The sequence below is a fragment of the Eptesicus fuscus genome, chromosome 2 (genome assembly GCF_027574615.1).
Source record: "Eptesicus fuscus isolate TK198812 chromosome 2, DD_ASM_mEF_20220401, whole genome shotgun sequence".
Taxonomy (NCBI): Eukaryota; Metazoa; Chordata; class Mammalia; order Chiroptera; family Vespertilionidae; genus Eptesicus; species Eptesicus fuscus.
In genome coordinates this window covers 103262531-103284455 of record NC_072474.1, presented here as the reverse complement: position 1 = coordinate 103284455, position 21925 = coordinate 103262531, and the positions used below count along the sequence as shown (strand labels likewise).

Genomic DNA, 21925 nt, shown 5'->3' with positions numbered 1-21925 from the left:
TAGTTGGCCATAACCAGGCTAGGAAGCCCCATCTCATTTGCTGAAGAGAGCATATATTTTTAAAAATCATTGCTGCCCAGAGTGAGTTTGCTGTCTTTTCACTGTAAGGCTGATCCGACCTTGCCTCGGGCCGAGATACTGATGGTGGGGCGAGCAATTCTGGTTTGTTTCAGAGATCAGGTGTTCAAGATGGAGCACTAAAATTACCCAGGCACCTGGGGCTCTCCCTTCTCCATCCAGGTTGCCAGGGGCCTGGGATACACTGGATGCAGGCTATACCTCACGTCACCAATTCTCATGTCTGCAATGACATTATGTAACAGTCACATGTGGCATGTAATGGCAGATTCACTGGTCATTTCATTACATTGTAATCCCATTCAGTTGCAGAGGGCTTTTCTTGTGGGCTGGGTAAAAAGCCAGCAAGGCATCGACAACTTTTGGTCAAACTGTCTTTAAAAGCTGTCCAAATGCTGTGGCTCATTTTGCCCTTGTCTCAAAGAGAAATCATAAAAAGACCTTAAAACCCCACTATCAGTGAGCTACAGCACCCTCTTGCACATCTACCAGCTCTTAGCCTCTCCTGTCTGCCTCAAACACCGCGAGGCAGAGAAGACCTGGGACAGTGCCTGCACTCTATAGATGGGGGCCTGAGAGACTTACGGGGTGGCATCTGCCGAACTAGAAATGACTCCTGGACTGTCCTTCAACAAAAGGTGTTCAGAAGATACAGAGACAAAGGCGCCACTAACAGAAGCAACTGGGTGTAGAGTAAAATGTGGGTTTCACTGCCATCACCTCCCACTGGGTGTGAAGCCACTCACCCCCTCTGCGCTGTTCCCCTGTTATAAGTGATCACATGATAACCATCGTCATTTGGGGGCTATTCGGTGCTCAAAGATGACTTAGCATTTCACATCCATAAATCATTAATCCTCATCACAACCCCAAATGGTAAACTTCCTATTTCCTTTTACAGATCAGGAAACCAAGGCTCAAAGAGGTGAAAAAATAAAACATGCAGCTTGTGAGGACAGAGGTGGGATTTGAACCCAGGCCTGTCCCATGCCCTTTCTGCCAGTGCCCTGCCTCTCTCACGGAAGAGTCTAAGGAAGAGTCTAAGGATTCTGTAAGATGTTGCATATAAAAGAACACACACAAATAATAAGTCCTAAAGGCACCAATCTCGTTACCACAGTAATGAAAAGAACTGTGTCAGTCCTATCCAAAGAAAGAAAATCTCCATTCCTAAGTTTGCCAGCAGACCCTGCCTTCTTGACAAATGTCTTCCCTTGCTGGGATGAAGAGTTCCATGAAAGGGCCAGAGCGCTCAAGGGGACGATTCAACTCAAGAAGCAGCACTTGTGGGAATACTTGTGGGCTCCCACCTCTCAGATACTCGAGTCAGGTGCAGATACTCTAAGCAAGGAGATGTTCATCCCAGTCTCCCCCAAAAGGCAGTCATCTGCAGACTAGAGATCTTGAAATCAGCCATGCAAATCCATCACCACGTTAATTAGCCAAGTAAATAGAGCTCTTATCGCCACAGGCCAAGATTCTCATCAGTCTCAATCATTACAGCTTCCCCAATGGTTCTCTTCGGATGAGAACAGCGGAGTCACCGCTAAAGGGCCACGTGGGCCCAAATTTCCGCCTGCGGGATGAAGGTCTCCCCCCTGAAGCTGGCGGCTGGGAGCTGGTTTTTTCCCTCTCTCTCCACTTCGCTCATATTTTTCTGAGCACCGTTAATTTGCTCCCGCACTTCATCTTCGTCATTCTTACTTTCTCCACCAACTCCAGGCAATACTGATTAGTGAGGAATTTTCCTCAACAAGAACTGTCAGTTCAGAACTCAGCCCCACAGCAAAAAGTCAGGTGGAGATTCATCCCAGAGCACGGGTGGGTGTGCAAACCTGGTGATTCAAATCCCCCGAGACTTCCGAGGACAGACTGAACTGTAAACACTTCTTAAGGCGGGGACTCTGTCCAGGTCTGTTTCTCTGACTGATAACTGTGCACATGAGTTGATTATGTTAGCGAGAGGCTCCCGTGGGTGGCCTGAGTTAATTATGGCTTTCAGGGAAGACGGCAAAAATCCTCATTGGCTACACATCGCCAATGGACCTCAAGGCAATATTGGGCATGGTTTTACTTGCTTTCCTTGACAGTCCATTTGTCTACAACCACCACTACTTCCGTCATCACCATTCACCAGGAGAGCATTTAAATGCCAATAAAATAGGTTGCTCCATTTACTCTTCCCCAACTACAGAATTAAGAACTGACACTTTAAAAATTCCTTGGGAGAGGGCACACAGACATCACTGCTGCAGCTAATGTCAATGTTTGGGCATTTCTCTTTCAGTAAAGAGAACTCAGTAATAATCAGGATCACTACAGATAAGTGGAAGTGTTAAGTATATGAGCAGGCTGATCCTCCAAAAGGAGATGAAATGTCAGAAGCAGAGAGACCTAAAAGGATAGGGAAAGCAATGGAGGTTCCAAGTAAGACCCTGAGCTCGGAAGTCTAACGTTCCTGGAGTCCAATCCCTGCCCTGCCACATCTTGCTTAATGGCCTTGAGCAAATTAATCCATCTCCTGCTGAGCCCAAGACCCCTGATCTGGAAAATGAGGACCATGGTTGTATCTATATCATAGGGTGTGTGAGAAGATTAAAGGAAATAATAAAACAAGGTGTCTAGCCCAAGTAACTGGCATGTAGCTGGCATTTCCCAAGAGGTATCTTCATCATTGTCATCACCATCACCATCCATAACCATCATCTTCATAGATTCATCAGGACGGGGTGCTGTCCACTTTGTGTGGGAGGGGACGAACACTAGTTACAAGTCCTACTTAGGAAAGTCCCACCAAGCCTCATGGGCCCAGATTCCAGATGTGATCATGGACGCATCAGCCAAAACACAGATGGTAGACTCTTCTACCTTTGACTGTGTACCGTCACTGCTACAGGGACTTTACACACTTGATCCTCACAATGAGACCCTATGACATAGGTCCTACTATTATTGTTACTACGATCCCTACGTACATATAAAGTGCTGGAAGCAGAGGGGTCCTGCGGGACTTCTAGGACGTTTCCTTAAGGAGAGGGCACACGCGTTTTCATGTCTCCCTCCTTCCTGCAATCTATTGGTCCACAAAACGGAAAGCCTCACTCTTGGAATGGAGTGGCCGACCAGAGACACTGAAGGTACCTGGAATCCGGACAAACTGTGAGCCGCCACATTGGCCCTGCACTGCCTACCTCAAAGTTAGAGTTCTTGAGAGAGACACAGATAACTCTATCACATTTCAACCACTGTTGTTTTTAATATCACATTAAAATGAATCCTAAATAATATACCAATATCCCCAAACAACTGATATGGAGGAAATTTGGCATCTTATAATGCAAGCTATGTACTTGAGTTCATATTAGAACCCTATGTCACCACCGACAAGTGACATCAAATATCTATGACACAAAAGTGTACAAGTACTATATTAAAGTATTAAATAGAGTTTAAATGAGAGAATATGTCCATTCTGGCTCCATAATTCAAAATATATACTTCCTAAAAATGAGCATTTCATGTCGGGTGGTCCGCCATCCATCCATCCATCCACCCACCCACTGAGGCTGTGGTAGAGAAGAAAAACACAGGCTTTGGAATCAGGAAAGCCTGAGGTTCAAATCCCAGCTCCTGCATTGCTCACATATTCCTTTAGTTTACTTGCCATCTCTTAGGCGTACTGACCACAGCTATAAAATGGTATAACTCTCACTGCCTCCCAAGGCTATTGTGAGGAATAAATGAAATCACACATATAAAGCATTCAGCACAGGACACAGCACATTAAAAAACGGCTCAATAAAATGTTTTCTTTTTCCTTAAAATATGCGCCTGAACTGAACATTATATGAAAAATGCTTCATGTTGTGCCTGGCATACAAGTGCTTAAGAAATGGAAACAGTGTAAGACAAACTTTACTGCTATTAGTAGTAACAATAATACTAAGAGTAGTAGCAGCAATCAGAATAATATAGTAATAGTGGTAGTGAAATAATCAAAATCTAAACCAAGAGGGTGGAATCCGGGAAGGTTCCCAAATGTGCATGGCTAACGCCTACATAATCACGACTTTACTGCTCAGCATCGGGTAGGAGAGTATTTCTGGGAGACGCATGGAATTTCTCTCCTGTCAGTGCCTTCACAGATGATTCCAGTAACCAAGATGGCTATTTGCTTAGCTCTCCAATGTCACCTAAAAGAACCTTTTTCTAAACCCAGATGTTTAAATTGTCCAGTGAATTTCCCTTCTCTTTTAAAAATGAATTTTTAAATTAATTGATTTCAGAGAGAGATAAAGGAAGAGAGAAAAAACATCAATTTGCTGTTCCACTTATTCATGCATTCATTGTTTGATTCTTGTATGTGCCCAATGGAGGATAGAACCCACAACCTTGGCATATCAGGACGATGCTCTAACCAACTGAGCTACCTGGCCAGGGCCTAAAAATTAATTTAAAAATATATTTTTTATTGATTTCAGAGAGGAAGGGAGAGAGGGGAGAGAGATAGAAACATCAATTATGAGAAAGAATCATTGATCTGCTGCCTCCTGTATTCCCTACACTGCGGATTGAGCCTGCAACCTGGGCATATGACCTGACAAGGAATTGACCGTGACCTTCTGGTTCATAGGTTCATGCTCAACCACTGAGCCACGTCAGCAGGGCTAAAAGTGAATTTTTTAGAAAGAAGTTAAGGGAGGACCCAAATTAACAAAATCAGAAATGAAAGCGGCAAAATTACAACAGACCCCACAAAAATACCAAGGATTGTAAAAAAAAAAATACTATGAACAAATCTACTCCAACAAACTAGACAACCTAGAGGAAATGGACATATTCCTAGGAAAATATGACCTTCCAAAACTCAATCAGAAAGAATCTAAAAATCTCAATAGGCCAATAACTATGGAGAAAATTGAAGCAGTAATCAAAAAGCTTCCAGCAAACCAAAGCCTGGGGCCAGACAGCTTCATATGGGAGTTTTACCAAACATTCAAAGAACTAAAACCTATCCTCCTCAAACTATTCCAAAAAATTCAAGAGGAAGGAACACTTCCAAGCTCATTCTATGAAGCTAGCATTACCCTAATCCCAAAACCAGATAAAAACAACACAAAGAAAGAGAATTACAGGCCAATATCCCTCAGAAACAGATGCCAACATCCTCAAAAAAATTCTAGCAAATCGTATCCAGCAGTACATCAGAAAGATCATACACCATGACCAAGTAGGATTTATCCCAGGGATGCAAGGATGGTACAATATCCACAAATCAATAAACGTGATACATCACATAAACAAACTGAGAGATAAAAATCACATAGTCATATCAATTGATGCAGAAAAAACATTCGACAAAATCCAACACCCTTTCTTGATAAAAACCCTCAGCAAAGTAGGAATAGAGGGATCATACCTCAACATAATAAAAGCCTTATATGACAAACCTACAGCCAACATCATACTCAATAGGCAAAAACTAAAACCATGTCACCTAAGAACAGGAACAAGACAGGGATGCCCACTTCCACTCCTGTTCGACATAGTACTGGAAGTGCTAGCCATAGCAATTAGATAAGAAGAGGAAATAAAAGGCATCCAAATTGGAAAAGAAGAGGTACAACTGTAATTATTCACAGATGACATGATACAGTACATAGAAAACTCTAAAGACTCCATCACAAAATTATTGGACTTAGTAAATGAATTCAGCAATGTAGCAGGATACAAAATTAATGCCCAGAAATCGATGGCATTTTTATACAACTTACAGAAAGAGAGATGTTTTTAAAAAATCCATTTTACCATTGCAACAAAAAATTGAGATACCTAGGAATAAACTTAACTAAGGAGGTAAAAGACCTATACTCACAAAACTACAAGATGTTGAAAAAAGACATAGAGGAAGACATAAGCAAATGGAAGAATATACCATGTTCATGAATTGGTAGAATCAACATCATTAAAATGTCCAAAGAAATCTATAGATTCAATGTATTCCCCATTAAAATACCAATGGCATATTTCACAGACCTAGAACAAACTCTCCAAAAATTCATATGGATTAAAAAAAGACCATAAATAGCTGCAGCAATCCTGAGAAAGAAGAACAAAGTAGGAGGGATCTCAATACCAGATATCAAGCTATATTACAAAGCCACTGTCCTCACAACTGCCTGGTACTGGCACAAGAACAGACATATAGACCAATGGAATAGAATAGAAAACCCAGAAATTGACCCAAACCACTATGCTCAATTAATATTTGACAAGGAGGCAAGAGCATACAATGGATTCAAGACAGTCTCTTCAATGAATGGTGTTGGGAAAATTGGACAGATACATGCAAAAAAATGAAACTAGACCACCAACTTACACCATACACAAAAATACACTCAAAATGGATAAAGGACTTAAATGTAAGACAGGACATCATAAAAATCTTAGAGGAATCCACAGGCAACAAAATCTCAGACATATGTCAAAGCAATATCTTCACTGCTACAGCTCCTAGGGCAATGGAAACTAAAGAGAAATAAACAAATGGGACCACATCAAAATAAAAAGCTTCTGCACAGCCAAAGAAACCATCAACAAAACAACAAGAAAGCCCACTACATGGGAGGACATATTTGCCAATGTTATCTCTGATAAGGGTTTAATCTCCAACGTTTACAGGGAACTCATACAACTTAACAAAAGGAAGATAAACAACCCAGTCAAAAAAATAGGCAACAGACCTAAATAGATACTTTTTGAAAGAGGACATATAGAAGGCCAAGAGACATATGAAAACATGCTCAAAGTCACTAATCATCCAAGAGATGCAAAGCAAAATGACAATAAGGTACCATCTCACACCTGTCAGAATGGTAATCATCAATAAATCAACAAATGACAAGTGCTGGCAAGGATGTGGAGAAAAAGGAACCTTCGTGCACTGCTGGTGGGAATGAAGACTGGTACAGCCACTGTGGAGAACAGTATGAAGTTTCCTCAAAAAACTAAAAATGGAACTCCCATTTGACCCAGTGATCCCACTTCTAGGACTATATCCCAAGAAACTAGAAACACCAATCAGAAAGGATATATGCACCCCTATGTCATAGCAGCACAATTTACAATAGCTAAGATTTGGAAACAGCCTGAATGCCCATCAGCAGATGAGTGGATTAGAAAACTGTGGTACATCTACACAATGGAATACTAGCTGCTATAAATAAGAAAGAACTCTTACCATTCGCAACAGCATGGATGGACCTGGAGAGCATTATGCTAAGCGAAATAAGTCAGTTAGAGAAAGATAAATATCACATGATCTCACTCATTTGTGGAATATAATGAAAAACATAAACTGATGAACAAAAACAGGTCCAGAGACAGAGAAGCATTGATCAGACTGTTAAACCTCAGAGAGAAGGCAGGGGAGGGTGGGAGGAAGGGGGAGAGATCAACCAAAGGACTTGTATGCATGCATATAAGCCTAACCAATGGGCACAGACACTAGGGGGGTGAGGGCACGAGCTGAGGGGTGGGAGGGCAATGAGGGGATAAGGACACATATGTAATACCTTAATCAATAAAGAATAAAAACATAATAATAAAAAGAAGAAGTTACTGAATGGGAAGAAGTCACACCCTAAATTTGCTGTCCCGTAAAAACCTTTGTACCATGTGTGAGGCTGCAGGATGCCCTGTTCAGCACATGAAGTGGTCAGCAGGAAGTTCACCATGACACACGTGCACTCAAAGAAGCAAGCAAGCCAGGGAGGGCACAAGCAGGCCTTGCAAAAAAAAAAAAAAAAAACAAAAAAAACCCACACACAAAACAGGAAAATCTCCAGTCACTGGGCCTGCAGCCTGTTGTAGAGCTAAATAGAACTCTGATCAGACGACTGGGCCTCCTGATGGTGGGGAACAATACAATCAGTATTTCTAAGACATGCTCAAAGCCCAACAAATGGCTAGCTTGTCAATACTTGGACTCTATGCTGCCATTATGACTGATGATTGTGAGGATAATGACAATGAGCTAGCGACATGGAGGCTGTTCACTCCTTATTGCTGAGTAGGCAAGAGAATAAAAACAGCATACACTGACAGAGTCAGAATATGGTTACCTGGGGGAGGGGTGACTGGGAAAGGACATGCAGAACCTCTGGGGAGCTGGGGATGCTCTGGATCTGGATCTAGGTGGTGGTTACACAGACGCACACACGTGTAAAACAGCATTGAGCTTTCACTGTGTTCAGTCACAGTACGTATGTGAGCCTCCATACAAATAAAAAGATAAAATAGCTTATGATATAAACTCAGTTTTAGAAATAAAGCCATGAGAAAATGTCTGAAAGATTATGCACAAAAATATTAACAACAGTCAGCTCTGAGTACTGAAATAATTTTTCCCTTTTAAATGTATCTATAGTTTCTAAATTTAGGGAGTGCAGTGAATTCATATTACTTGGATGTTTCAAGTTAAATCCACTATGACCCAAGGCTTTATCATCTCCAGGTACTACCTTTGGCTACTCACTTTTCTTCCCCAACCTGTTCCCATTCACAGATTCAGTCCATCACAGGCAGGGCCCCCACAGCTTCCTAAGGAACCCCTGTGCTGGGGGTGAAGCAGGAGGGAGTGTGGTAGTGGGTGAATCCTTGGCACTGTTAGACTCTCTCACAACGGGTCTGGGTCATCCCGGTCTGCCTACAAAGGCAGAGGTGGTGTCCTGATTGTCCTTCAAAATATGGTCTCATCCACAGGTCTCCCGACACCACTTTCGCTCAGCTTCCAGCCCATATAGAAGTCTGGGCAGGAATCTGAAACTGGACCCCAAAAGTCTCTCTTTCAGCTCAAGGTCTTGGGTTTAAAGCTGGGCCGGCTGATGTGAGTGGCAGAGGGTCTGCACCCAAGGCTCCCGGCGGGAAACACACCTATCTGACTTGAAGTTAAAAGGCTGCGCTCCATACACTCGCTTCTTGCCCAGAGACCATAAAGGAGGGCGCTGACTTTCCATGTATTTGCCTATTAAATGAGGACCCTACCCCTGCTCATCCTAACTGGCAAGGAGGTCATGGGGATTAGATTAGGAATGCAGAGGAAGGTGGCAATGTCCTGCTGCACTTTGCACTCCAACTTTTAGCAAAGTGCCTGGGACATAGTCTTCAATATCAGGGGAAGAAAGTCAAAGGTAAGGAGTTGTCTTTATTATTTCTCATGAAGAGACAATGAGCATAGGAATCAAAGAAATTACACAATTTCTTTGCACAGAGTCAACGCAAAGAAAGGGGTGGTAGATGACCTTGGAGCAAGGTAGCTCAGAGCACAGTTCAGGGCTGGCATGTGCCAGACACACATAATACAGATCAGAGCCCATCATAAAAAGCAGCTCTTTACAACCAAACGACTTCCCACCCGAAGCTTCTGCCTGACTCTTCCTAAGCAATATATCTGATGCCATAAAATTCCAGTTTGGAAGAAAAGAAGGAAAAGAAGGGAGGGAGGGAAGCAAGGAGAGAGGAATGGCCTTCTAGTAAATTCATAAATCCCTTAGAACGTATTAAAAGGAGATCTGACTTACTACCTTGAAAAGATCTCAATCTTTTGAAACTCAGAAGCTCTGTGAGATCAAATGGATGTAAGAAGACTTTGGAGAAAGAAACAGAGGAGAATGGTGTTCTGACCAAAATAAATAGATACCATTGTTTTCAATTCAAGTGTTAACTGAGAACTCAATAGGTTTGTCATCCCTTTTAAATTCGTTCACTACACACAGGACTGTGCACTGGGCACAGTGGGCGATTCACAGATGAATCAGCCCTTTCCTGCTTGGAGTAACTCTCAGCTGGAGGCGAGGCAGAACATAAATGATTTCAGCATAAGGCGGCCAGGGAGACGCAGGTCACGGAGGCGTGCTGCGATGCTATGGGATCGCAGAAGGCAAGGGAGCTTTCAGTTGGGGGGCAAGGTGGTCATGACTAAGCAAGCATTCCAGACAGAGGGCACAACCTGAGCCAAGGCCAAGTACGTGGAAACCCAAAGTGGTTCCGTCTGCCAGGAGCATGGAACATGTGAAAAGGAGAAATACAAAACAAGGTTGGAACGTTTGGTTTAGATGAAAGTAAGAAAGGCCTTCGATGACAACAGAGTCTGAACCAAAGTGAGAGCCAATAGGAATGATGGAGGTCTTTGAACAAGGAAGGGTCAGGTCCGGAGTTTTATGGGCAGGCTGGGAAGGTAGAGGGAGATGCAGGAGGCAGGAAGCTGATGGAGGCACCTGCAAGAACCCAGGGGGAGAGGGATAACTGTTAGCTGTGTCTTTTCCTGAGCATTGCCTTCAGCTTAAGAGGAGGCTTGTTCAAGACTACAACAAACAAGGAAAGTGAAGTAGTCAGCAGATGGCTAACAACCAGAGAGGGGTGCACATGGGAAGGGCAGATCCTTCGGGGCAGAAGATTGGATTGGGGGACAGCAAGAGGGGTGTGATAGAAGGTGAATAAGGGGAGAGCAGAAGAGACCGGGGGTGGGGGTGGGATTGATTGAGTAGCTACAACCATGCTGAAAGGTCTGGCAACAACGGAGACTGTCGGGAAAGAAGAGAAGGTGAGCGAGTGACCCTGACAGAACTCACCAGGCTGGAGCAAATTAAAAAGCAAATTGGACCTGGCTAGGAGAAGGGAGTCCCATGCCTGCCACCTCCAATATTGCCTTGGTCATGGGTCTGCAGATGGCAGAGCCAGCAGATCCGTCAATCTGTGCCCCATCAATATGAATTTTCAATGGCATCATCTTGACAGCCGGCAGCTGACACATCACCTCTCTCTGCAGAAGCATCTTTGAAGACCTGGAAGGGTTTTCTTAAAGCCCAGGCAAGGCAAGGATAGGACCACCACCTCGGCTGTAGTGGGTTGGTGACTTTAAACCCCATTTTCACATCACCCCATTGTATCCTCATCTTAAATGAGACACACAAGGCAGATACTGTTATCCTCACTGTATAAAGTCCAGAGAAACTGAAGCCTGGAGAAGTCAGGAGATTTGCCCACGACCATGTAGCTGCCTAGTGGTAAAGCTTGATGACACGTGACCCACTGAAGCGTGAGCCAGGATCCTTCCCCTCTCTCTAAAATCAGAGATAGGGAGGGGGGCGGGAGAGAGAGAGAGAGAGAGGGAGAGAGAGAGAGAGAGAGAGAGAGAGAGAGAGAGAACATCACACCAGGATCAAACCTGAAACCTAGGTATGTGCCCTGACCAGAATCCAAATGACAACCAACCCTTCAATGCATGGAATGATGCTCTAACCAACTAAGCTACACAGGCTAGGGCTGAAGCTCATCATTCTAGAATTCCTCTTTCCTACCCAACACAGGTGGTCACAGTCCGGTCTCTGAGGAGCTCAGTAACTTGTGTTGGAGTTAAGATGCACACACAGGGAAGGTGCTTTCCTTTCTTAGGGAGCATATAAGTGAGGTGTGAGCAGTCTGGAACCTTGCCTGTAAAGGAGAACAGGATGAAGAGCTCACTTCAACCTTGGGAGACTTTATGAGGGGTGTGGGCTTCTAGTCCACCTCAGGGAAGAAGCGGAAGGTCCACCTGCACGAGGCCAGGGCGTGAAAATAAGATGGAAGCCAGAAAGCATGACAGATCAGTTTGGCTGGAACAGCTTATTTATGAGCGGAGCAGTGAGACATAGGCTAGGAAGGTCAAGGCCAGTTTGAGGAGGGCTTTGAATGCCAGTAATGGGGAGCCATGGAAGGCTTCTGAACAAGAGAACCTGGTGAAAGCGTTTTATTTTCTTAAGGTGATCCTATAGGTTAGTTGTGTAGAGGGTAGACTGGCTTGAAGAAGAACCTAACATAATTAGGATGTGTGGTGATTCAAAACCTGATTTTCTGAAAGTCAGTCCCATAGGACACTTAACCATTGCTCACGGCTATTTGCCAATTCTTCATCAGATCAAACACTGTGGCTTCTAGCCATTATATAATAACACAGTAGCTTTTTAAACTTTTAATAATCTAGTTAATATTCTATCAAGCATCACTGTTTCAACAAGTACTCTTTTTCAGTGTCTCTTATTGTAATTATTTTCCTCAGATGTTTTGTTTTCTCTTAATTTTGTATTTCTTAAATTATAATGATTACACTTTGTTCTGAACATATTAAAAATATATTTTGAAATAATTTCTTTAAAAAAAAAGATGTGTGTTACAATAAAATAGCGTAACATAATGAAAACAGAGTAGAATAGGAGAGGTGAAATGAAAATGGGAAGATTTCAAAATAAAAAATTAACCAAAGGTTTGTGTTCCTTAGGGACTGAGTGTCCCCTACCACTGGTGCCACGTTACCTGATGGGCGAGAGATGCAGATTCTCCACTAAGCAAAGTCCTCCGCCGTGAGGTACCCAAGGCCCCAGTGTGGTCTTATTGGTGGAAAACCAGGCAGTGAGAAAGAAATGTCATTTGCTCTAGTCATTTTTATTCAAGGGCTAGCCAAAGTCTTCTTCTAATCTTCAGCCAATTATTTTACTCAATGTGAGAGTCAGTAAATTAATTTTTAACATAGTAAGAGTATAAGTTGTCAATTTTAGAAGCACATGTGCGAATTCCCCTGCACAGGAGAGAACATGAATCCTATCAGATAAAAATAGCAGTTGTGCTCACTTTCCCCTACATGCTAATTTTAATAAACTTACTCCGAAATCATCTGCCTCTGTGAGGAGAGCTGTTCATCAAAAATGCGCCCAGTAAGCACTAAGCTTGCTCATCGGAGTTCTAGCGCTCCCAGGAGACTGAACAATGAAGAGTTCTAAACGGAACTCCTCCTCCTCTCAGCAGACTCCGCCTTCTGTTGGACCCAGCATCCCCACTCTCTAGCCACCCATCAGGGGTCATATTGGACTCTCTATTTCATATTCCAATCCAGTTGGCTATGAAATCATGAAGGGGTCATCCTTTAAATTCTTTCTTATTGCCATCCCTTTTTTTTTTAATTCCCACTGATGCTGTATCCATGTCATTCATTCAAGCATCCGAGCATTCATATAGTCTACATGTATTGAGCACCTACAAAGGGCAAGGTACACTACTAAGTGTTAAGGTCACAAAGGAATAACATGTGGTCACTACTTTCAAGGAGTTCTAGATCTTTTGGGTCCAGTAGCAAGAGAGACAAGTCAAGGGTTAGTTCAAAAACCATGTAAGTGGAATGATCTAGACGCAATAGGAATATTTGGGAATGTTGATGGGGACAGAAAAACTAGATTATTGATCTCTCATCTTATCCTTCCCTGATTCCTGGCTAAGTTACCAAATTAGTCTTTATTTGTCATATGAAGGCTTGCTGATGATAAAGGCTTAGTGATTACTGAGTTCAGTGGAAACAAATCTTTCCCAAATATTCTCACCAACTTGTATTCCAGCTAGAACAGCATCCAGTGCCTCTCTGCTACTAGCCACCCTTCTGTCTTGCTTTGGAAGTCTTTCACCATCTGGTCCATCCTGGCTAGCCAACCTTAATGTCTGCTATACCTCAACCCACTGGTTTCTGTCTTTATCTGGAGCATTTCCTCAGAGGTCAACCACCAGCCCAGTGTCACACCTGTTTCCTGTCATGACTGCCCATACCCTCTTCAAACCAAAGGGAAGGACACAGTTCAAGGTCCACTTCTTCTAAGAAGCTTTCTCCCATTTCATGAAGCCTCACCAAATGCCTACATGTGTGTCTAAGATGTATTATTCACTGTTGCACACCGTTTTTGCATTTAATAACATTATTAGTATAAGTAATACTTTGAAATATTAACTGATACCCTATCTATCGATCCATCTTGCCTCTATTTCCTGTAACCCCCATGCTGTTTCTCCCCACATACTCCTGTCCCTTTTTAGAAGTTCAAGGAAAGGGAGAGGCATGACTCCCTTTTTAGAAGCCAGACATTCTGACTTTGTGTTCCAAAGAGGGGAGTGCCCAGCAGAACACAGGAAACAAAGTGACTGGCTTTTCCGTTTTGAGAGCCTGGTCCTGAAGACATCAGGGCATAGACGAGTCTCCCCACTAGCTCCCTTCCCCATGATCCCTCCACACACACAAAAGACTAGAAAAGATTTCTAAGTTGGAAAAGCGGAAAAATCAGAGTGCAAGAAAGGATAAACACTGAGCTTTGCCCAGTCAGTGTGGGGTGGGGAGAAGGGAGTGAGGCCTGGGGGACTGAGGTGGGGGCATGGCTAGTTATGATGGAAACCTGATGAGTTGAGGAATTGGACAGGTAAAGAGTAAAGTCTCTATAGTGATAGCTGTCTTGAATATCCTTTTCTCCCTTTAAAAGAAAATAGATTTCTCTATGTAAAATAGAGAAAAATTCACCCTTTTTAGGTGTACCGTTCTATAAATTTTCATAAACCTGTACAGTCTTGTAGCCATTCCCACAATCAAGGCAGAGAATATGGCCATCATTCCCCAAAGTTCCTGCGTGTTCCTCTGTAGTTGATCCACTCACCCCTCTCCCAGGCTCCAGCAAAGATCAATTTGGTTTTTGTCTTTTTTGTTCTACCTTTTAAAGGATTTCATATAAATGGAATCTTACAGTAGGAACATTTGAATCTCTGGCTTCTTTCAGTTACCAAATGTTTTTAAGAATCATCAACTTTTTTCATGGATCAGTAGTCTGTTCCACCTTAACACTGAGCAGGATTCTGTTAAAGGATGGAACACAGTTCATCTGCTCACCCATTAATTGGGATTATTTCCAGTTTTCAGCCATTATAAATAAGACCTCTCTAAGCATTCACATACAAGTTTTTGTCTGAACATGTGTCTTCATTTCTCCTGGGTCAATACCCAGGAGTAGGATTGCTGGGTTGTTTGGTTAAGTGTATGTATGACTTGATGAGAAACTGCAAAACTGTTTTCAAAAGTGGGTATACCCTTTTCTATTCCTCCAGCCATGTCTGGGACTTCCCATGTGCCTCATGCTTGTCAGCACTTGGTTTGTCCATTTTTCATGTTGTTTTTCCATTCTAATAGGTGTGTCTCGGCATCTTGTGGTTTTCATTTACATTTCCCTAATGGATGATGCTGCTGAATATCTGTTCATATGCTTATTTGCCAGGCAAGTCTCTTGCTGAGTGCACCTTCTGTTAAGGCTTCTGCCCATTTTTAAAATCGGATGTTTGTTTTTTTATTATTGAGTTGTGAGAGTTCTTTATATATTCTGGGTATATGCTACGTGTTCTGCACACATTTTCTTCCAGTCTTTGGCTTGTCTTTACAGGATCTTTTAAAAAATAGAAGTTTTTAATTTTGGTAAAGTCCAATTTATCCTTTTTTTTTTTTCTCTTATCCTTGGGGATTTCTGTGTCCTATATGCCCTTCTTACTTTTTAACCTCCCAAATTTTGAAAGATCATCTTAGATAATGATAAGAGTAACTGTCCCTAATTTAAGTTAGGCATGTCCAGCTAAAGACTGACATCCCTAGACTCCCTTGCAGCTAGCAATGGCCATGTGGCTATGCTCAGACCAATGGGATGTGAGCAGAAGTGATTTGTACAGCTCTGAAGACATCCTTAATTAAAGAAAAGTCCTTTGCTCTGAACTCTCCGCACTCTCTTTCTCTCTCTCTCCCTGTCCTCCCCACCTTCCCATGGGATGGGACAAAACCACGGCAACAACCCAGCTTTAACCATACAGTTGAGGACCAACCTCTAAGACACAGTGAAGTAACAATATGTGAGAAAACCTTGAGTTCTCAAATGACCCATGAAGCAGGACCACTCTCCCAGACTGGGCCACCACATTGTGATGTGAAAGGCATCCATATATCTACCTGATTTAAAATAATATGTTGGGGGTTGGGTTGGGGAGGGGATAGGGATCTTTGGTATAGTGGCCTAGACTTTACCCTAATAAACACAGCCTTCTTTCTTAGGAACTACAAAATAACCCCATTATCTCAGAACCCAGCCTGGTGTTGTGTGGTGCATCTATGTAGACAAGGGCACAATAACTTTCCAAAGTTTTCCTCAGCTCAGGAGTGATTTGGGGGCAACAGAATATGACCTTGCCCCCACCTTGGGCAAGAGCTCAAAGTCCCCCATGCCCAGAACAGTGAAGGCACTACACCAACTTGTTCTTCGTCCACCCAAAGCCATGTGGGTGTGGTACAGACAAGGGGCCAGAGAGGCCCAAGAGGGAACAAGGGAGGACACCACAGTGACATCCAGTGATCAATAATCAGATACTAGACTGAAATGAGAGTGTGGCTCAACAAAAATAGCCCTCCCCCTGGTCAGTTGGTTGAGCATTGCCCCGTCATCCCATGCATCGAGAGGTTCAATTCTGGGTCAGGCATGCCTGGGTTTTGGACTCCCCCAGTAAGGGATGTGCAGGAGGCAGCCAATCAATATCTCTCTCTCTCTCTCTCTCTCTCTCTCTCTCTCTCTCTCTCTCCTTTCTCTCTCCCTCTCCCTGCATCTCTCTCTAAAATAAATAAAAACATATTTTTAAAAATAGCCCTCCACCCCATTACCACTGCCAATGGCTGAGCACTACTTGAGCCCCCTAGAACTTAAATACAAGTTCAAGGAAAGGGAGAGGCATGACTCCAATCCAGATTACATTTCTACCACCCTCACAGTATGAATTTGTAATCAAAATTAAGGTGTTATAGCAGAATAAAGAAGTTTTCATTTTGTGAACACCTGAATTTGTGTCCTGAGGTTCATGCTTATTGTACCAGTGATCACTAAACACTTTCTACCAGGTGGAAAGTTAAGCACTAACAGGGTTATTTAATTTGAGCCTCACAATTATAGCACCTATGAGGTAGTACTTTATTATCCTATTTAAAGATGAGAGAACGAGGCTCAGAGAAGTTGCACAGCGTGGTGATTCTCTCAACATCCAGTCCCCTTCTTCTGGCAAACAGTCTCGAATGTCCCAACCCTCTCTCAGTCCATGTGGTCTGAGCAGGGCCCCAGGCACAACTCCAGGCCTAAGACAATCACATCACTACACTCCTGAGTGATTTCTCCCAGGGAAGGCAAATTATCTAAGTGAGTTCAAATGAAGTGACTCCTGGGACTTTATAGGATCTACCACATAAGAGTTTCTGGCTTCTCCTCTGGACTTGAACTTGAGAGGCTGGGAGGCTGAGACTGAAGGCGGTAAGCAAGCAGACCCAAAGATGGAGAGGAAGCATCTGCTTGAGCGCCGAATCCAGCTGTGCCCAAAGTCACGCCTATTGTAGTCACATCAGCTGTGTTGGTTGGCTAAGGCTGCCACAGCGAAGTGCCAAAAGCTGGTGTCTTGAAACCACAGAAGCTAATTCTCTGATATTCTTGGGAGTTGGAAGTCCAAAACCAAGGTGTCAGCAGGACCATGCTCCTTCATAAAGCGCGAGGGGAGAATTCTTCCTTGCCTCTTCCTGGTTTCTGGTAGTGGCCAGCGATCGTGGCATTCTTTGGCTTTGAGTTGCGTAACTCCAGTCTCTACCTGTTATCACATGGCCTTCTTTTCTATGTCACTTCACCTTGTCTTCCCTTTGTGCAATTTTGTGTCACATTTCCCTCTTCTTATTATAAGAATGTTGGTCGTTGGATTAGGAGCCCACTCTAAGGACCTCACCTTAACTTGATTACATCTTCAAAGACTCTATTTCCAAATAAGGTGACATTCACAGATACATATCTTCTTGGGGACACAATTTGACCCACAACATCAGCCAAAAAAATTCCCTCTAATATGAACCACTTTGGGTTGGGTTTTTGATCATTTGCATCAAGAAACAGCTAGAGTCCTGGCCAGGTAGCTCAGCTGGTTGGAAAGTCATCCCATATACCATAAGGTTGCGGGTTCAATTCCTGGTCAGGGCACATACCTAAGCTGTGAGTTCCATCACGGGTTGGGGCGCATACGGGAGGCAACTAATCAATGTTGTGCTCTCATATCGATGTTCCTCTTCCTCTCTCTCTCCCTTCCTCTCTCAAATCAATAAACATATCCTCAGGTGAGAATAAAAAAAGAAAAAGAAAGAGGTAGAGCTAAAACTCACCACCCCAGATCTCAGTCAACAACTGAGACAGATAGCTATAGCCTTAATCACAGAGCCAGACTCTACGCCTCTTCAAAACTCCTCTCTTCCAAAGTCAGTGGCTATCCTTGGGGCAGAGGCCCAGGGTTAACTGTCTTCCATCTGCCTAACAGCCACTGCATACAACACAGTCAAGGAACACAAGAGTGATTGCTATCTAATTAATTAACCAAAATTTATTAGCCACGGTTTATCATAGGGCAGTAGGCTGAAAGATGGCCAGGATTTTTATCTAGGAAATAAAAAGTTATTGATTGCCCGCACAGCTGCCTTTCAAGATCTTCCCTTGATTTTGAGAGATCACCTCAGGTGGTGATAAGGAGAACATGTCCCCCTCCCCAGACATTTAATTTTCAAAATAGACTATCAGCCGTGCCCCTTTCACACGCATGGCCACGTTTACTCCAGGGCCTGTGAGAAGGCTGTCATTTCAGCTTGTTATACTGAAAAGGTGAAAGTAAAACTGATGTCTGTAGAATCATTTTAAATGAAAACTGCTTCCTAGAGGCAAGCTAAGGAAGCAAACTGATTGAAAGAGAGCACAGGCTCTGGGCAGGCAGGCTACTGGCATGCAGACCCCGCGTGAGAGGGAGACACCAGGACTTGTGCAGAAATAGATGTGTGTCAAAAAGCCGTCTTCATATGAGCTCCCTCTGGGTGTGTCTCAGTCTTCCCACAGCCTTTCCCCTTGTAGCTCTGTGGCTCAACTCTCTCTTCTCTTATAAGGAAGGACATCGCTCAGATTAAGGCCCACTGTAAATCTAGGATGATATCATCCTGAAATCCTAAACTTGATTATATCTGCAAAGACCCTATTTCCAAATAAGTTCACCTTCATGGGGGGGGGGGGGGTGGAAGGGGAGGGACAGCAGTTAGATGTATCCATTGGAGGGCGGGGAGGGAGATTTCAATCCACTACAGATCTGCGGTGAGACTCAAAATATTGCATTTTCCCCAAAATACAAAATGACTCTTTGCACTCTTTGCTCCTAAAATGACTCTGATGCAGGTGATCATACTCTGCGAAACATTTAATCCAGTGGCTGAGGATTCAAAAATGAACAAGACATGGTCCCCTCCTTTGGAGAACCTACTGTCTAGTGCAGCGGTCACCAACCTTTCAGACTTCACGGACCACCAGTGGTCCGCGGGCCACCGGTTGGCGACCACTGGTCTAGTGGAAGATTCAGACAGATGCACAGATGATTAAAATACACAGTGTGGCCTAGTGATGCCAAGCTCCGGAGTCAGAAAAACCAGGGATCCAACTCTGCACCTCTGGCTGTGAGGCTCCAAGCAAGTTCCAAGCCTGTCTGAGCCACAGTCTCCTCATCCATGAAATCAGAAATAATTTCTCCCTCACACCACTATGAGAACGGGCCATGTAAAATGCTTACGATCAAAGATGGACCCAAATCGTCATTAGCTATTGTGAAGGCGGGAAGCATTTTGCATTCATTTTCACATCCCCCAGCGCCCCCCCCTCCCCCCAATCCCAAGCCTTTAATAAATGCTTGTGGAAGGGAAGAAAGCATAAGTCTGGGATAGGCAAGACATGTCCTGGATCTCAACTTATTCTGCAAGCATTTTCTGAGCACCTTCTGTGTATGGTGCTCCATGTAGGCCACTGGAAGAAAGCCAAATAAAACACACAGCCCAGCAGGGGGGCCACTAGATTACAATGCAGTACACCTCCTTCCTTTGGTTTTCCAACCTTCATATTCCATTCTTTTGTATTTTCTTAGGATTAGTAGAGTTTGGGAAGGCCCCTCCCAAACTATACCATATGCTCCAGGAGTCCTTTGATGGCAAGAAGGGTCCTCTCTTCGCCACTGAATCCCAAGGACCTGGCAATGAACCTGACTCCTACGAGGCCTCTGGTGAGCATCTGTGGGGGTGGTGAATATTATGCTGCTATTTCAGAGTTCAACACTGGACTTCTATGAAGAACCACCTCCAGCCTCCTGGACTGCTGGGTCTGATTCTTTTTTTTTTTTCTTTCTTTTTAAAAAAATATATTTTATTGATTTTTTACAGAGAGGAAGTGAGAGGGATAGAGTTAGAAACATCTATGAGAGAGAAACATCCATCAGCTGCCTCCTGCACACCCCCTACTGGGGAATGTGCCCGCAACCAAGGTACATGCCCTTGACCAGGAATCGAACCCGGGACCCTTGAGTCCGCAGGCCGACGCTCTATCCCCGGAGCCACACCGGTCAGGGCTGGGTCTGATTCTTGATGGGCCAAGAGAACCGATGCCCAGAGGATCTATTCCTTGACATAAAGCCTGAAAAGTTGGGGGAGATGGGGACAGACTGCAACACAATGTATCATAATTCTGTACAGTTAGGAGTTTCCAATGACTAGACCAAGAGTAAACAAATTAAACTACGGAAGAAGCTCTGACATCTCCTTCCTCTTTGGAACTGCAATGCTTTGCACGCATGAGACATTAAGGACTGTTCCCCGGCTGACCTGGGGGCCGAGAGGACGTTTAGAAGGGAAAGTCATGGCGCTGCCTGTGTGCACGGGAATAAGGAAAAGAAGCCCCTGCGCCTCGGGGACGGAAGGTAATTCTCAGGAGGGAGAGAAGAGCACGTTTCTGGCGGGTGGTCAGCCCGCCTGGGTGACGTGGGTGACTGCATCACTGGACCAGCAGCCTGTGAGAAGGAGACCTCAGCAAGCCCGCTCCGCGGGAGAGGTCAGGGAGCCCCTCTCGAGTCAAAAGCTCTGAGGGTGGACGGAGGAGGAAACTGGGTAAGAGTCCAAAAACACTGACCCAGCGGTGATTATGACAAAACAGCGGGGCGTGGTGTTCTCTGCTCCCACAAACCCAGTGACTCTGCACCTGTTTCAGTTAGTGGGCCCACGGTCAACCCATGTGGACTTAATGGAGCGGTGCATGGATGGAGGCTAACGAGGACCCTGACCTCCCCCACCCAAAGCTCCATTGCAGGTAATGCCACCTGGCCTAGGGTTGCCGCAGGGCCCGGATTTCCCTGGCACCACCTTCCCACTTCAGCACCGGGCGTCCAATCGCTGGGCTCCAAAACAGCGGCTACTAGGAAGGCAGGTGGGGCTTGGCGCCCTCTCCTCCCTCCCGGATCCGGGCTCCACGCTCCAATCCGGGGCCCAGCCCAGCGGAGGGAAGGAAGGCCCCTCCCCACGGGCTGTCACCAGATGGCGTGGAGCAAAGTGGCCTCCGGCTAGACCGGGAAGAGCGAAGGAGCAGCGCACCTGGCGGGTCGCGCAGGGCCGGGCGCGGAGGCCTCCGGTGCACGTCCCCCCGCTCCGTGCGCGCGTCCCCGCCCGGCTCGGCCATCCCGGGGGGCACGGCCCGGGACTGGGGGCCGCTCGCCCGGCCCTTCCCGCCTGGCCGGCGCCGCGGCCTCACCTCGCTCACCAGCCCCTGCCAGTCGCTCTCGGTCCGGTCGCCGTTCATGGCCTCCTGCTGCAGGCGCGGGCGGGCTGCCCCGGCGCCGTCCTCCGCCTCCTCCTCCTCCTGCGCCGCCGCCTCCGCCTGCACCTCCGCCTCCACCTTCCGCACCGCCGCCGCCGCCGTCGCCACCGCCCGGCCCCGCGAGGGCCTGGAGCCTCGAGCCGCTGCGCCGCCGCCTCCTGCGGCCGCCCGCGCTGTCGCCTCCACGTCAGCCTCGGCGGGAGGAAGGGGAGGAGGAGCCGGGCCCGGGCGGCCGCAGCCACAGCCCCGCCGGCCCGCCCGGCGCAGCCCGGACCCCGCCGGCCGCCCCTGGC

At 45.2% G+C, this 21925-nt stretch overlaps 1 protein-coding gene across 2 annotated transcripts in view; it reads right to left on the bottom strand.

The window, feature by feature from the left end:
* Window positions 1-21646, bottom strand: part of CCDC149 (coiled-coil domain containing 149) — a 100402-nt gene extending 78756 nt beyond the window's left edge. The window contains exon 1 of one of the 2 annotated variants that reach the window (XM_054729780.1): window positions 21567-21646. In XM_054729780.1, coding sequence (XP_054585755.1) covers window positions 21567-21614 — 48 coding nt within the window. In that variant the 5' untranslated portion in view covers window positions 21615-21646. Of the gene's footprint in view, window positions 1-12776; window positions 12860-21566 lie in introns of those variants that run through there. The other variant, XM_028143608.2, reaches the window with a different exon arrangement.
* Window positions 21647-21925: the final 279 nt, after the last annotated feature.